Here is a 15,596-nt window from a genome sequence, read left to right on the forward strand (position 1 = left end):
GCAAGCGAATCGGCCCAATTCACATGAATTCTTTGCATAAGGCTGCCTTTTGCCGCCAGCTCGGCTAAAGTACACATACGAGCGTTGTATTGTAAAAAAGAATTAGTTTGAACATTATCAGTAGATAAAGGTCTATAACATCGCAAAGGTAAGCTGCTTTTTGCTGGCACCAGCCCTGATAAATAAATCATGTCACTGTGCACCGCAGCTGGCGCTGAGAGCGGGTAACGAGAAGGAGGAGGGGGAGTCTGCGGACACGGTGGGCTGCTGCTCGCTGCGCGTGGAGCACATCACCCTGCACGACAAGCTGGACGGCAACGAGAACGTGGTGGAGTTTGACTTCCTGGGAAAAGATTCCATACGCTACTACAACAAGGTCCCAGTCATTAAGAAGGTATATTCATATTCCCATGTTCTCTGTACCCCCTACAGTATGAACCTAAATACAAATACATTGGACATAAAAAAAAATACACTTTAATACTACTATACTAGTCATTAACTCTTTGAGTGCCAGCGCATCTCTCATAGGCGAGCGCTTTAGCTTCCAGGACTTCAGCTTCCAGGACCTGACGTGCTCACGTTCATGCACAGCATGGAAATGTCCCGGATGAAGATGCTAACAGAATGGCTATTCCCATTTTGTCATCTAAAAGATCATTTTTGGGCGATTTCGCCGTAAATAAACCTTGCGCCGCTTCCCTAAAACACAAAAAAGAGATATAAGCCTTTAAAGATGCGGTCTTTCATTGGATTAGGCGGAGATTGGCGATTGCGTTCGCAAATTACGGCCGGCCGGGACGTTGTTAGCTTTCGGCTAGTAGCTACAAAAATCAAGCCAGGCTTCAGAAGGCCTCTTATCATTTTATTCATTTAATTAAATAAAGCCGAACTACTTCGGGATCGGCACACTCGTGTACTCATCGGAAGCGGCGCCGAACATCGGGTGAACATTGGGGAGCTCAAAAATGTATTTTAAACCATTTTTAATGGAATATATCGTCGGACAGAGTAGAACGGCTAGCTGGCTAGCGGCTAGCGAGCCAGGACCACCCCGACTCTACAAGCAGCTCGGGGTAAGTGAATTAATAAAAAAAAGATTGTATTGGATTGAAATAAAGCCGAACTAGTTCGGGATCGGCACCAGATGAGTTAAGCTACTAACGGAATTAAAGCAGGTCATGTTTGGAATTGTAACAGCTGAAATCAATAATATATACATTTTCCGGTATTAACCTGTGGGCCGCATTAAATGGAGGTGGGGGCCGCATGTGGCCAGTTGCCCCCGTACCCCCTAGGGGTACACGTACCCCCATTTGAGAAACACTGCATAGACTATCTTGGGGTCGTAACACACACGCACACGCACGCACACACACACACACACGAACACACATGTGTGCACACGTTCAGGTGGTTTGAATAATTTCTGCACTCCGGCTCGCCTGTAAAATTCAATTCCGCCTTTGAGTTAATGCGGCGCAGTTGCCGAGAATATCATGAAAGGACAAGGCAATTAAGTTGAGATATAAAAACCAATACATTTCACTCAGAAAACCACATTTTAGCCCTAAAAAGAGAAGAAATACAAAAAACTTGGAGAAGGTCACATACACACTTGATATACAAGAGGGACACGCATGCATGTGTGTGTGTATGTATGCACACATGCACGTGTGTACGCACACACAGGATGGCAGAAGCACAAAGTTCCAAGGACGGGCAGTGAAGAAACCCCTCAGGGTGCACATTGGATTCCTCTTTCCGTGGGGGTTTAATCACTTGAACCTCAGCATCCATATATTTTTTTTTTTGGGGGGGGAGGGGGCACATTAGCCAAAAATAGCAGATCTACAAGCTCTGTGAGCTCGTAGAGTGGATATTTATGGCGATGTTGACTCTGGACCTGATAAAACATAGAGGACCAACACCAGCAGATGACATGGCACCCCAAAACATCCCTGACTATGGAAACTGCACACTGGACATTCCGAATGGAATGTCAAATCAAAGTAGCTTGTAGGGCATTCACCAAATATTAGAATATTCAAATATCAAAGTAACTATTCAACGTTGTTCACCAAAGTCGAATATTCACGTCTTTTTTTTTATTATTGTTTTCTCTTTAAAAATTCTATAGTTTATAAAACTTGGCTAGATAGGAAGTCATAAGAAAGAGTTGTCAATGCCCCTGGTGGATGAATTTGTTAATGCTCTATACCAGGGCTTCTCAAACCTTTTTAGGCCATGACCCCCAAAATTAACATATTTGAACTGGGGACCCCCACCCTGACAAGCACTTGGAATTGTAGGTATTACATTTAATGTGACTCGGTTCCGCAGATAAATATTATATATCTACATGCTCACAACGCCTCGCAACGCTATTTTCACAATGTTCGCCTCTTTTACTTTGACAGTTTGACAATTTGACAGTTTGGCCAGTTCGAATATTCGACTATTCGAATACTTTGAGGTTGAATAATTCGAATACTAAAAATCAGTATTCGTGAATGCCCTAGTAGCTTGAAGGTGTCATAGGTGCCATGTCATCTGTTGATGGTGGCAGCAGCACCAACATCAACAATAGTTATGTATGATGGTGTCAAAATATATTATTGGGCACTGTTTTTCCCCCACATTAGTTCAGTTTCCACTATTTAAAATGACCTGTTGCCCTCTCAAAAGATGTGCCATATTTATACACTTCAAATGTCATAAATGTTTACAGCTGCATCTAGTGCTTTATTCTCGCCTCAAATCGCAGCATTTGATATTTCGCAGGAAACGAATCAACTGCAATATGCAGTTAAAAAGGCAAGAATATTATTGATGCAGACGTCTCATAATATTCTGATTCATAATGTATTCATGTCTCCTCGCTTTATGCTTAAAGCAATGTGACTTCCACTCTCCTTAAAACTCTTTAATGTGGGTGCTACCAAAGACATGAAAGTAATTTAAGTTTTCCACCCACTGTTGGCAGGTGATAGCATAATTGATAAACGCCAGCAGGCACAATATTGGACATGTCAGTCAACATCATAATGCAGAATGGCAGGGAGTCTTGCAGAAATTACATTTTTTTTTTTTGGTTTGTTTTTTTGGCAACTTTTCCAGTTTTATGCTGTCTGTATGGCAAACAGCCGTCCACTGTAATTATGTTTGTGTGTTTTGATAATCAGACGTTGTGAGGACCATTTTTGTTGGCCACACAAAGAAAAGAATATATGTATAAATAGTTTTATGGTAACAGATTTTAAGAGGTAAGGATTCAGGTTAGAATTTCAACCCAGTGCACCGAAAACGGCCGATCTGCAAGCTCACAATGCATTGCACGACGACATGTTGCGAGCTTCTAGATCGTCTATTTTTGGTTTTATCCATTTCAATTTGTTTTTAGAAGTTAACGTGTGTGATCTGACTGCTAAACGTAGTCTGTCATTAAATATTCATATTGTTTTTGGCCCAAAACACTACCCCCCCCCCCCCCTCCTTCCCAAAACAGATTGCGTTCAGACCGTAATTTTCATAAAATCACTATCCTAAAATGTTGATGATGATGATGTGTGTGTATGCGTGTGCTTAACCCTCAAATACCTGGAACGCGCCTGAGTCGCGTTAAGATTTTAACCACTTTAACCATTATTTTGTGCTTAACTATTGAAAAATAGCAGATATACAAGCTCACATCGCGGCACCGACTGCCGCGCTGCAAGCTTGTAGATCTGCTATTTAAAAAAAAAAGGAACATGTGTGCACGTTTTTGAATATCTTTGACCCGACTTCTAAATCTTTCCTCTAAATCAGCGGTTCTCAAACTTTTTCACGTCAAAGACCCCGAAATTACCATAGTTGCTGGACTATAAGCCGCACCTGAATATAAGCCCACCAGCTAAATTTAGAACAAAAAACTAATGTTTACATAATTATATAAGCCACACCTGACTATAAGCCGCAGGTGTCCTCCTTGCTTCCCGCTAGAGCGCCCCTGGTGGCCGTTAGCTGTAAAAATCTATATATAAATCCTTGTTTAAGACCATTGTAAAACTAACTGGCCGTTTGCTGTAAAAATCTCTATATAAGCCATTGTATAAGTCACAGGGTTCAAAACATGGAAAAAAAAGCAGCGGCTTATAGTCCGGCAATTACGGGTACAGGTATTTGGCCACGGACCCCCATCTCAAAATATGTTGTTCCAGGGACCCCCCAGAAGCAAATATTTGAGTTACAATTGTTCACTTTTAAATAGATATATTCAAAGACTTGCAAAAAAAATCTAGATTTTTTTTTTATCTACAAGCTCGCAGGTGCCGCGCTGTGAGCTTGTATATCTGCTATTTTTCAATAGTTAAAGCATTCAATAATGGGTTAATGTGTCTCACAGACATTGCTGTCAACACCTCTAGCACGGGTCCACGCTGGCCCTCTGTTTGGGATGAAGATAGAAATGCTAACACCTGACAGCCAAACAGTTTTGCTTCCTGGCAGAAGGTGTAATTATTCAAATGAGTGTCTTCAAAAAGCAACACATTCACTCAAATTAATTACTCACTTGCATATTTTAGCATCTTTAATTCCCTAGGAAATTGGGGAGCCGTTGCTGCTAAATGTCACTTGGATAAAAAAAAAAGAAAAAGGCGGGGAAGGGAGGATGGAAGAGAGGGGTTTTCAAAGTGTTTGTTATTTTTTCCCCCTTTTATAGCAACGTGGAAAGTAAATGATTATTACCGTTAGTAGACTAAATGGCAGACAAATGCGTCGCCCACCTGAAAAGTTTTAGTTTTAGTAAAATTTTTGTCGACTAAATATCATAAGATTTTAGGCGACTAAATCTACAGTTGATTTAGTCGTCTAAAATGTATTTTGGCAGGCCTTGATGGCACCGTAATGACTGATTTTACACTTGGTTGTGCGCTGCGACGCGTTGTGACCTTGTAGATCGGCTATTTTCAGCACACAACACCTGAGAGCAACCAAACATAAAATGACTCTTCTCCACTGGTCCCTCCCTAACGTATTAGTCTGTTTTTTATTTTGTTGACGAAATTGTCAATATATATTTAGTCTTAGTTTTAGTCATCACAGCTTAATTTTTATTTCGTTTTCATTTAGTTTTCGTCAGTGAAAAAAATGCAGTCGACAAACACAGTTTTAGTCGACAAAATCAACACTTCTACCGGGTGGGCATTGTGTGCTGTCAATATGTCTAGACTGGGAAAACAGTGTCTTAAAGTCATTGTTGTCTGAAACACAGGGGAATACTTTGGTTCCACATAAGCTGGTCCGTCTGACCGTTGAACCGTATCAAAGATGCGTCTCTTGGCTCTTTGTTGGTGTTTTTCGCGAAGCCACAGTGAAGCGCTCCATCGCTCACTCTGAACACCACGTGGAACGGTGAATGACTCTATCAAATGGCCCCGTAGCGAGGACAGCTGCTCGTGTATGAACAGCTTGTGATGCGTGCGCAGTTGGCGCCGCGGGGGTTTGTTTTTCAATTTCTTAATTTTGACATGTGCGCACACAAACGAAGAAACACCAGGCACACACATACATATATCTCTTTTAACACGTTTTGGACGAGAACCTCATTTTGTAGCTGTACCTTTCATGACGTCGGGAACACCTTTTGGGGTTTTTTGCTGCCATGTACAAGTATATTGTCGTTGTCGGGTGGAAACCTCGTATGTCCAAAACGTTCCTTTTTTTATTATTAAAAAAAACTGTTTAAAATAGTGAAAATAGCCGATCTACAAGCACACAACGCCTCGCATCGCGAGGCGTTGTGCTTGTAGATCTGCTATTTTCACTACTTTTGTGCGACACTTTTGTATGATGAAGCAGGGCTTTAATTTACGAGAAAAACATACACATTTGACGGATATACAAGGTTTCTGCTTGACGGTGACGACATTTTAGCAACATTATATTTTTGTAATAACACAAATTTGAACATTTTTAGAACCTTTTTTTTTTTTTTTTTTTATCTGCCTCAGACCTAAACAGGTTAAAGCAGTCTGGGCCAAAGCTCACTTTAACCCTTAAGTTCTGTTCGGGTCATTTTGACCCGTTTTACATTTTCATTTGAAAAAAAAAGGTAGAAGTTTAAATTTTTCCCACCTGAAACTCACTGGCCTTAAAGATTCTTCTGAGATGAACGTGTAAAAAAAATATTTTTGCACTACACCCATGCTACACCCCCCTCATATTTTTTGAACCTTAAGTGCTGTTCGGGTCATTTTGACCCGGAAGCACATAATTATGCACAGAAATACACATTATTGTGCCAAAACACAGACACACAGCCCCCCCCCCTTCTAACACCCCCCTTCCGAAGCCCCCCTGTCTGATTTTCATTGTTTCCTATAAGCATGAGCAATATTGCCCAGTATTAAATGAAGTAGTTTTTTTACATGAATTCCAGCTAAATCAGTAAAAACGCCTAGCTCGTTCAGTGTTTAATGTGATATAGCAAAGCAGAAATGCAAACATTTACCATATATATCATATGAATTGTTTGGTATTGAGTCAAAGTCAATGTATCATGATGATTTGTTAAGTAAAAATTTATATTAGTGTTGTTTTTTTTAAACCAAATATCCCCCGGGTCAAAATGACCCGAACAGAACGAAGGTGTAGTGAATCTGAACAGAACTTAAGGGTTAAACAGATTCTCAGAGGCTTGCCAGACAGACGCAAATTTACATTTCGCTCCTGAAATGCTGTTATTAGTTTATTTTTTTATGTGTGTGTTTTTGTTTAGTTTTATTTTGCTCTAGGAAAACCTTTTCCCATGCAAATCTGTGTGTGCTTGTCAGTCTGGATTTTGAAAGCAACACATCTGTTAACACTAATTACTGGTTGCATAATTTATAGCTGGTTTATTTGGCAAGGGGAGCTGCTATGAATCCTAACGAGTTATTGGAAATGTCATCTATAATTGTGGTTATCTTTAGAGCCCTGACCGATAGGGCTGGGCAATTAACCGCAAGTATATCAAAACCAATATTTGGAAACCAGTAATTTATAAAGACGCACAACCGAATAATCAAGTAGCAAGTGGGGATATATATATATATATATATATATATATATATATATCTTCTGCTCCCATATGAAGACGCGAAAGTCACTTTCTGTCCGGCCTATTCGCAACACTTCGAGTTGTGATGGGAAGTCACCATTGTACTGAAAAAACAGAGAAATATTAACTGAACCTAATAGACTTAATGTCATCTTTTCAAAATGCATATTTACCGTATAGTTTGTGTTTATATGCTTATTTCGCAATACCTATTGCGCAATCCTCTGTAGAGCCAATGTGTCATTATCATCACCAAGGTCTCAGGTTACAAGAGGGAAGGGGGGGGGTCAGCTGCACAGAGAGAGAGAGAGAGAGAGAGAGAGAGAGAGAGAGAGAGAGAGAGAGAGAGAGAGAGAGAGAGGTACAGTAAGGTACAGTAGAGTACAGTACAGTAAGATACAGTAGATTACAGTACAGTAAGATACAGTAGATTACAGTACAGTACAATACGGTACAGCAAGGTACAGTAGAGTACAGCAAAGTACAGTACAATACGTTACAGCAAGGTACAGTAGAGTACAGCAAAGTACAGTACAATACGGTACAGTCAGGTACAGTAGAGTACAGCAAAGTACAGTACAATACGGTACAGTCAGGTACAGTAGAGTACAGCAAAGTACAGTACAATACGGTACAGTCGTACAGTAGAGTACAGCAAGGTACAGTACAATACGGTACAGCAAGGTACAGTAGAGTACAGCAAAGTACAGTACAGCTGCACAGGGGGAGAGAGAGAGAGAGAGAGAGAGAGAGAGAGGTACAGTACAGTACAGTAAGGTACAGTAGAGTACAGTACAGTAAGATACAGTAGATTACAGTACAGTAAGATACAGTAGATTACAGTACAGTACAATACGGTACAGCAAGGTACAGTAGAGTACAGCAAAGTACAGTAAAGTACAGTACAATACGGTACAGTCAGGTACAGTAGAGTACAGCAAAGTACAGTACAATACGGTACAGTCGTACAGTAGAGTACAGCAAGGTACAGTACAATACGGTACAGCAAGGTACAGTAGAGTACAGCAAAGTACAGTACAATACGGTACAGTCAGGTACAGTAGAGTACAGCAAAGTACAGTACAATACGGTACAGTCGGGTACAGTAGAGTACAGCAAAGTACAGTACAATACGGTACAGTCAGGTACAGTAGAGTACAGCAAAGTACAGTACAATACGGTACAGTCAGGTACAGCAGAGTACAGCAAAGTACAGTAAGGTAAAGTAGAGTACAGTATAGTACAGCAAAGTACAGTAAGGTACAGTACAGTAAGGTATAGTAAGGTACAGTAGAGTACATTAAAGTGCAGTACAGTAAGGTACAGTAGAGTACATTAAAGTACAGTACAGTAAGGTACAGTAGAGTACGGTAAAGTAAGTGGATGGATGGATGGATGGATGTGGATGAATGGATGGATGGATGTGGATGGATGGATGGATGGATGTGGATGGATGGATGTGGATGAATGGATGGATGTGGATGGATGGATGGATGTGGATGAATGGATGGATGGATGTGGATGGATGGATGGATGTGGATGGATGGATGGATGTGGATGGATGGATGTGGATGGGTGGATGGATGTGGATGGATGGATGGATGTGGATGGATGGATGGATGGATGCATGGATGGATGTGGATGCATGGATGGATGTGGGTGGGTGGATGGATGTGGATGGATGGATGGATGTGGATGGATGGATGGATGTGGATGGATGGATATGGATGGATGGATGGATGGATGGATGTGGATGGATGGATGGATGGATGGATGTGGATGGATGGATGGATGCATGGATGCATGGATGGATGTGGATGGATGGATGGATGGATGTGGATGGATGGATGTGGATGGATGGATGGATGGATGTGGATGGATGGATGGATGGATGTGGATGGATGGATGGATGGATGGATGTGGATGGACGGATGGATGGATGTGGATGTGGATGTGGATGGATGTGGATGGATGGGTGGATGGATGGATGCGTGGATGGATGGAAGGATGGATGGATGGATGTGGATGGATGGATGTGGATGGATAGATGGATGGATGTATGTGGGTGGATCACTGCTGCAACGTAGCTGTGAGCGAAGCGCCTGCAAAGCAGGCGCGATCTCTAGATGTGAGCGGCCCGAAGGGCCGCGAACCTCTAGTATACACAATGGGGGAAATAAGTATTAGATACACTGCCGATTTAGCAGGTTTTCCCACTTCCAAAGAATGGAGAGGTCTGCAATTTTTAGCGTATGTATACTTCAACTATGAGAGACAGAATCTAAAAAGAAATTCCAGGAAATCACATTGTATGATTTTTAAATAATCAATTTGCATTTCATTGCAAGAAATAAGTATTAGACACGCCTACCAATCAGCAAGAATTATGGCTCTCACATAACTGTCAAATATTTTTTAAGCAGTCCTCCTATTCTACACTCATTACCTGCATTAATTCATCCTATTGACCCACGTTTTACGTTGTTACCTGTATAAAAGACCCCTGTTCACACACTCAATCAATCAGACTCCAACCGTTCCACTAGGGCAAGACCAAAGAGCTGTCTAAGGACCCAGGGAAAAAAATGGTAGACCTGCACAAAGGCTGCGATGGGCTACAGGACAATAGGCAAGCGGTTTAGTGAGAAAGCAACAACTGTAGGCACAATTATTGGAGAATAGAAGAAGCTCTATCAAGCTCCCTCTGTCTGGGGCTCCATGTAAGATCTCAACTCGTGGGGCTCAATGATCATGAGAAGATGAGGGATCAGACCAGAACTACTCGGGAGGACCTGGCCAATGACCTGAAGAGAGCTGGGACCACAGTCTGAAAGATACCGTATTGAGTCGAGGATGGATGGGGTCATGTATTCTTACTGTGCTCCACTGCAGGATTTTAATCAATGGCAGCAACACGGTGTAGTATCTTACTAATGGTATGGTAATCTTTCAGACTGTGGTCCCAGCTCTCTTCAGGTCATTGTCCAGGTCCTCCCGAGTAGTTCTGGTCTGATCCCTCATCTTTCTCATGATCATTGATACCCCATGAGGGGAGATCTTACATGGAGCCCCAGACAGAGGGAGCTTGATAGACATCTTTAGCTTCTTCTATTCTCCAATAATTGTGCCTACAGATGTTGCTTTCTCACTAAGCCGTTTTCCTATTGTCCTGTAGCCCATCCCGGCCATGTGCAGGTCTACCATTTTCTTCCCTGGGTCCTTATACAGCTCTTTGGTCTTGCCCTAGTGGAAAAGTTGGAGTCTGATTGATTGAGTGTGTGAACAGGGGTCTTTTATACAGGTAACAACGTAAAACGTGGGTCAATAGTATGAATTAATACAGGTAATGAGTGTAGAATATAGTAAAATATTTGACAGTTCTGTGAGAGCCATAATTCTTGCTGATTGGTAGGCGTGTCTAATACTTATTTCTTGCAATGAAATGCAAATTGATTATTTAAAAATCATACAATGTGATTTCCTGGAATTTCTTTTTAGATTCTGTCTCTCATAGTTGAAGTATACATACGATAAAAATTGCAGACCTCTCCATTCTTTGGAAGTGGGAAAACCTGCTAAATTGGCAGTGTATCTAATACTTATTTCCCCCATTGTATATATATTTGTTCTTATATCAACAAATTGCCACATCGATTAGTCTGATTAACCACACAATCCTGTATTATACTTTGCTGTACAATGGTGGTTTTAAAAAATGGCAAAAAATAGCTGATATATACAAGCTCACGATTCGTTATAAGCATAGACTGTAAACAAAAAAAAAACTGCTGGGCCATTAATGGTAACTGCATGCTGATAATGACTTCCTTTAGCCTCAAATCCAGTGGAGCTTCCTTGCCGCCTGGTTGTGAGCTTGTGAACTCTTTTAACACATTTTGCGTGCCTTATAAACTCAGCACAAAAAGAAAGGAAACTTGACTTGGGTCCATTATATCTCCCCTTTAATAATACCAATTTCTATTGTGTTTCATATCATTTTGTTAGGTAGTTGTGAAAATATTTGCCAATGCCACCATATAGTTATTTTGCCTGTTGTCAGAGTTGTATTCAGACGGAGATTCCAACATCCTACTTACTCAAAACTCCTCCTCCTCCACCAGCTTGGGAATGGCCGAGCAAAATCATGACGTCTGAGCACAGATCTACATCACGTGATTCTCTAAAATCCAATTGAAACTAATGGAGAACATGCCTTGGGAATTACAATATTTTACACTTTCTAATGAAGTGAACTCATAACTTTCTTAATCGACATGACCAACAACACGTTTGCTATACACTTGCAATTTTTCTTTAAGAATCAGCCTGCCGTTTTTTCCGTATCCATCCATTAGTTTTTTTTTTCTTTTTTTAATAAATGCTCTACTTGACAATACTACAGAGTCAGACAAAAGCATCAAGAGTTGCAGATACTAGGGCATTCACCAAATATTCGAATATTTGAATATCAAAGTCACTATTCTACGTTGTTCACCGAACTTGACTATTCGCTCATTTTTATATTTTTATTGCTTCCTCTTTAAAAGATATATAGTTTATAAAGCTTGGCTAGATAGGAAGTCATAAGAATGAGTTGTCAATGCCCCTGACGGATGAATTTGTTAATGCTCTATACTAGGGGTTCTCAAACCTTTTTAGGCCCTGACCCCCAAAATAAACATAATTGAACTAGGGACCCCCACCCTGACAAGCACTTGGAATTGTAGGTATTACATTTAATGTGACTCTGTTCCACAGATAAATATTGTGAAAATAGCCGATCTACATGCTCACAACGCCTCGCAACGAGGCGTTGTGAGCATGTAGATCGGCTATTTTCACAATGTTCGCCTCTTGCTTACTTAATATTGACAGTTTGGCCAGTCCTGTTGAATATTCGACTATTCGATGACTTTGAGGTCAAATAATTAGAATACTAAAAAACACTATTCGTGAATGCCCTTTGCCCTAGCAGATACACAAGTTCGTTTTGAGCTACTCTCGCTATTTGGGCGACAGTAACATTAGCGTTTTCTCACCATCAGTTGTTTCTTCATATCCATATGAGTCAAACCGCTGAGATAATTTGGAACACAGTTCTTGTATGACGCGATATGAAAACAGTCTATGGGAATTCAGAAAGGGGGGGAAAAAACGGGAACCAGGTAGGTGTTATGTAAATGACGTCAAACCTTGTTGTTTTATGCTGTCTGGAAACTGTAATATATCAGATTCAGCAGACGGTCTTCACGTAGACTTAATGACATCTATTTATACAACACTTTGTCTGCAAATTGAAATGTGTTCCTCCAGAGACCCTCAACACTGTTTCCACTCCGCAGGATCAAATGCCATCTTACCTTCACTTGTTTGTTTGTATTAGCCTGTCTCATGTTTGTGCAGCCCTTGTGGCTCATGTCTAGAAAGGTGCTATATAAATGAAGTTTCAATTCAATTGTATAGTTATCACCGTCCAACCACTGTTAAAAATGTATGCATACACACAGGGCGGCTATTAATGCGACCTGAGGTCGCAGTTTAGTATGTGAAACGGCACATGTTGACTCCGTCTGGACGTGTACACTTTTTTACGGTCTATGGGTTTGCTGCGTTGACATCATGCTCTGACATCACTGTGATGTCAGGGGAACCAATCTAACAGAATGGGGTTTGCCACTCTGACATCACTGATGTCAGGGGAACCACACTAAAAGAACCCCTTTATGCCCATAAATGTAGTTCCCTGATGTCATCAATATTAAGCCCATATCTAACAGGACTTCATATGGGAATGGCCATATATGGAGGCCACATGAAAAGCCTCACATTAAAATGTGTTTAAAGTTGGCAGCTCTGTTTATATGTGCAGTAGGTCTTGGGGTCACTCAAAGGTTTTTAGTCTTTAGGATTCTCTAGCCTTATTTTATCTCAACAGTTCACAAACCTTGCTGCTGTGTTTGCATATTGTTGTATTTCTCCCATTAGGTATGGGTGTTTTTTTGTCGTTGGTCATGTTTTCAAAATCATGGGTGTGTGTGAACTGTGGGAAGTATGGTGTCTCTGTCTTGGTATAGTGCAGGGGTTCCCAGACTTTTTTGTCTCAGGGCACCCCATAAATATTTTTTTAATCCGAGGCACCCCTAAATTATAATTTTCACTCCCAGCACCTTATATTTATAGCATATCGTCGTTGTCGGGTGGAAACCTTGTATGTCCAAAACCGTTTCGTATTTATCATCTATAAAATTTCCTAAACTAGTGAAAACAGCAGATCTACAAGCACACAACGCCTCGCACCACGAGGCGTTGTGTGCTTGTAGATCGGCTGTTTTCACTAGTTTTGTGCGACAGTCTTGTATTATGAAGCAGGGCTTTGCTTTACCAAAAGACGTACACATTTGAAACTTGCCCGACAGTGGCGCTATTTTAGTGATTATGTTGCGAGGAAAACGTTGAGATAACAGCCATTTTGGTTAGAACTGACTGACAATAACTTTGTACTTCAAGTTTAAAATGATATTAAATATTTTTTCAAGTGTCCAAATAAATTCCAAATATTATCAAATTATCTCACGGCACCCCTGGACTGCCGTCACGACACCCCAGGGTGCCCCGTCACACACTTTGAAAACCCCTGGTATAGTGGGCAGGTGGTTAGAAAGTGTAGCTCTGTTTCTAATTGCAACATGTCTTCTCTCCATGTCCTCCCAGGTGTTCAAGAGCTTGAAGCTCTTCATGGAGAACAAGCAGCCCAGTGATGACCTGTTTGACCGCCTGAACGTGAGTCTCTGTCTGCGGTGGGAAAAGTACTCACATATTTTACTTAAGTAAAAGTATCAATACTGCAACATAGAAATACCGTTACAAGTAAAAGTCCGGAATTCAAAATGTACTTGAGTAAAAGTATGAAAATGTACTCAAAGTACCAAAAGTACAAAATGTTAGAAAATAGAAGATCTACAAGCTCACAACACGTTGCCATGCAACACGTTGTGAGCTTGTAGATCAGCTATTTTCCACGGTATAAAATAGGGCTAAAATGGCTTATGCTTTTTTCTTTTTTTTTTTATGTATTTTTTAATAATATTATAATTTGTATCAGCAAATTAAATAGTGACTGACGTTTTCAAATAAATGTAGTGGAGTAAAAGTATAATATTTGGATCGAAGATGTAGTGGTGGAGTAGAAGTAAAAGTATTAGAAATTGGAAATACTCAAGTAAAGTACAAACACCTAAACATTTTACTTACAGTACTTGAGTAAATGTACTTAGTTATTTTACACTACTGGTCTCCGTCTGTCTGACTGACAACTCACTTTAGTGACTTCAAAATCACCACAGATGTCTTGTTGGAGATGAAAAAAAAAATGAAAAAAATCATAACCCACCAACACAAGTCCTTCAGGGTTCTCTCAGTTATAATCGCAGCCTTGTGGGGCGTGCATAACTACCGTTAGGGGCGGGGATGATTAAATAAATGATAGCCTTAAGCCTAACTGGTGTGCAGATGGGTGGCTGTGGCTCAGGAGGTAGATAATAATTGGCCAATGATCCTTGGGTTGGCGGTTCAAATCCCGGCTCCTCCCGTCCACATGTCGAAGTGTCCTCGGGCAAGACGCTGAACCCCTGTGCCTGGGGGAACTGTGCCTGGGGACCTTTGGTGTGCCCCTGAGAAGGGTCAAGTGTGCCCCTTGAAACTGCTTGAAAGCCAGTATTGTATTTATCATTTTAAAAATGATTTAAACTAGTAAAAACAGCCGATCTACAACCACACAACGCCTCGTGAGGCGTTGTTTACTTGTAGATCTGCTGTTTTCACAACTGTTATGCGACAGCCTTGTATGATGAAGCAGGGCTTTACTTTGTGAAGAAACGTACACATTTGAAACTTGGAGATACAAGGTTTCTTCCCGACAGTGACAATATTTACACCCCCGTATTATGTTGGTGTGCCCATGGATTCTTGGGACATGAAAAGTGTGCCCATGCAAAAAAAAAGGTTGAGAAACACAGGTATAGAGTCTGGTGATAGAAAAGCCCTTTGGGGGAGCGTAAATGCAAGTAGTTTTTTTCAATTAACACTCACTGGGTTTTGCGGTGTAGGTGAGGCGAGTGTGAGGCTTGAGATTGAATGAGAATGAGGACGGGGTGTGGAGAGATTAAAGGAGCTGAGGAGGAGGAGAGCGAATGAAAGGGAAGCAGAGGTGGGTGAAACCCAGATGGACGTTTTCTAAAAGGGAGGGAGGGGGATTATAAAACCACCAGGAGGAAGATGATCAGAGAGGGAGCTTCGTAGCTGCCTGAATTAGCATACATCAAGCCAGTAGTGCAAAAATAACTGAGTATGTTTACTCAAGTACTGTACTTAAGTAAACTTTGGAGGTACTTTTACCACCAAAATATTATTACGTAGACATGCTGTGGCTACCCCTGTCATAGACCCCGATGCTCTAGTCTACAGCAGTGGTTCTCAACCTTTTCAGTCCGCGACCACCAAAAGAATCATATTT

The 15,596-nt window shown here is 41.0% G+C and overlaps 1 protein-coding gene across 1 annotated transcript in view; it reads left to right on the top strand.

Annotated features, from left to right (window-relative positions):
• LOC308294292 (DNA topoisomerase I, mitochondrial) overlaps positions 1–15,596 on the top strand; it is a gene marked incomplete at both ends in the record, with an annotated part of 86,744 nt that overhangs the window by 44,767 nt on the left and 26,381 nt on the right. The window contains 2 exons of the mRNA XM_080737020.1: positions 209–394; positions 13,796–13,864. Coding sequence (XP_080593146.1) covers positions 209–394; positions 13,796–13,864 — 255 coding nt within the window. The remainder of the gene's footprint in view (positions 1–208; positions 395–13,795; positions 13,865–15,596) is intronic.

Source organism: Nannobrachium achirus, assembly GCF_963921795.1.
Source record: "Nannobrachium achirus genome assembly, chromosome: 11".
NCBI classification, from domain to species: Eukaryota; Metazoa; Chordata; class Actinopteri; order Myctophiformes; family Myctophidae; genus Nannobrachium; species Nannobrachium achirus.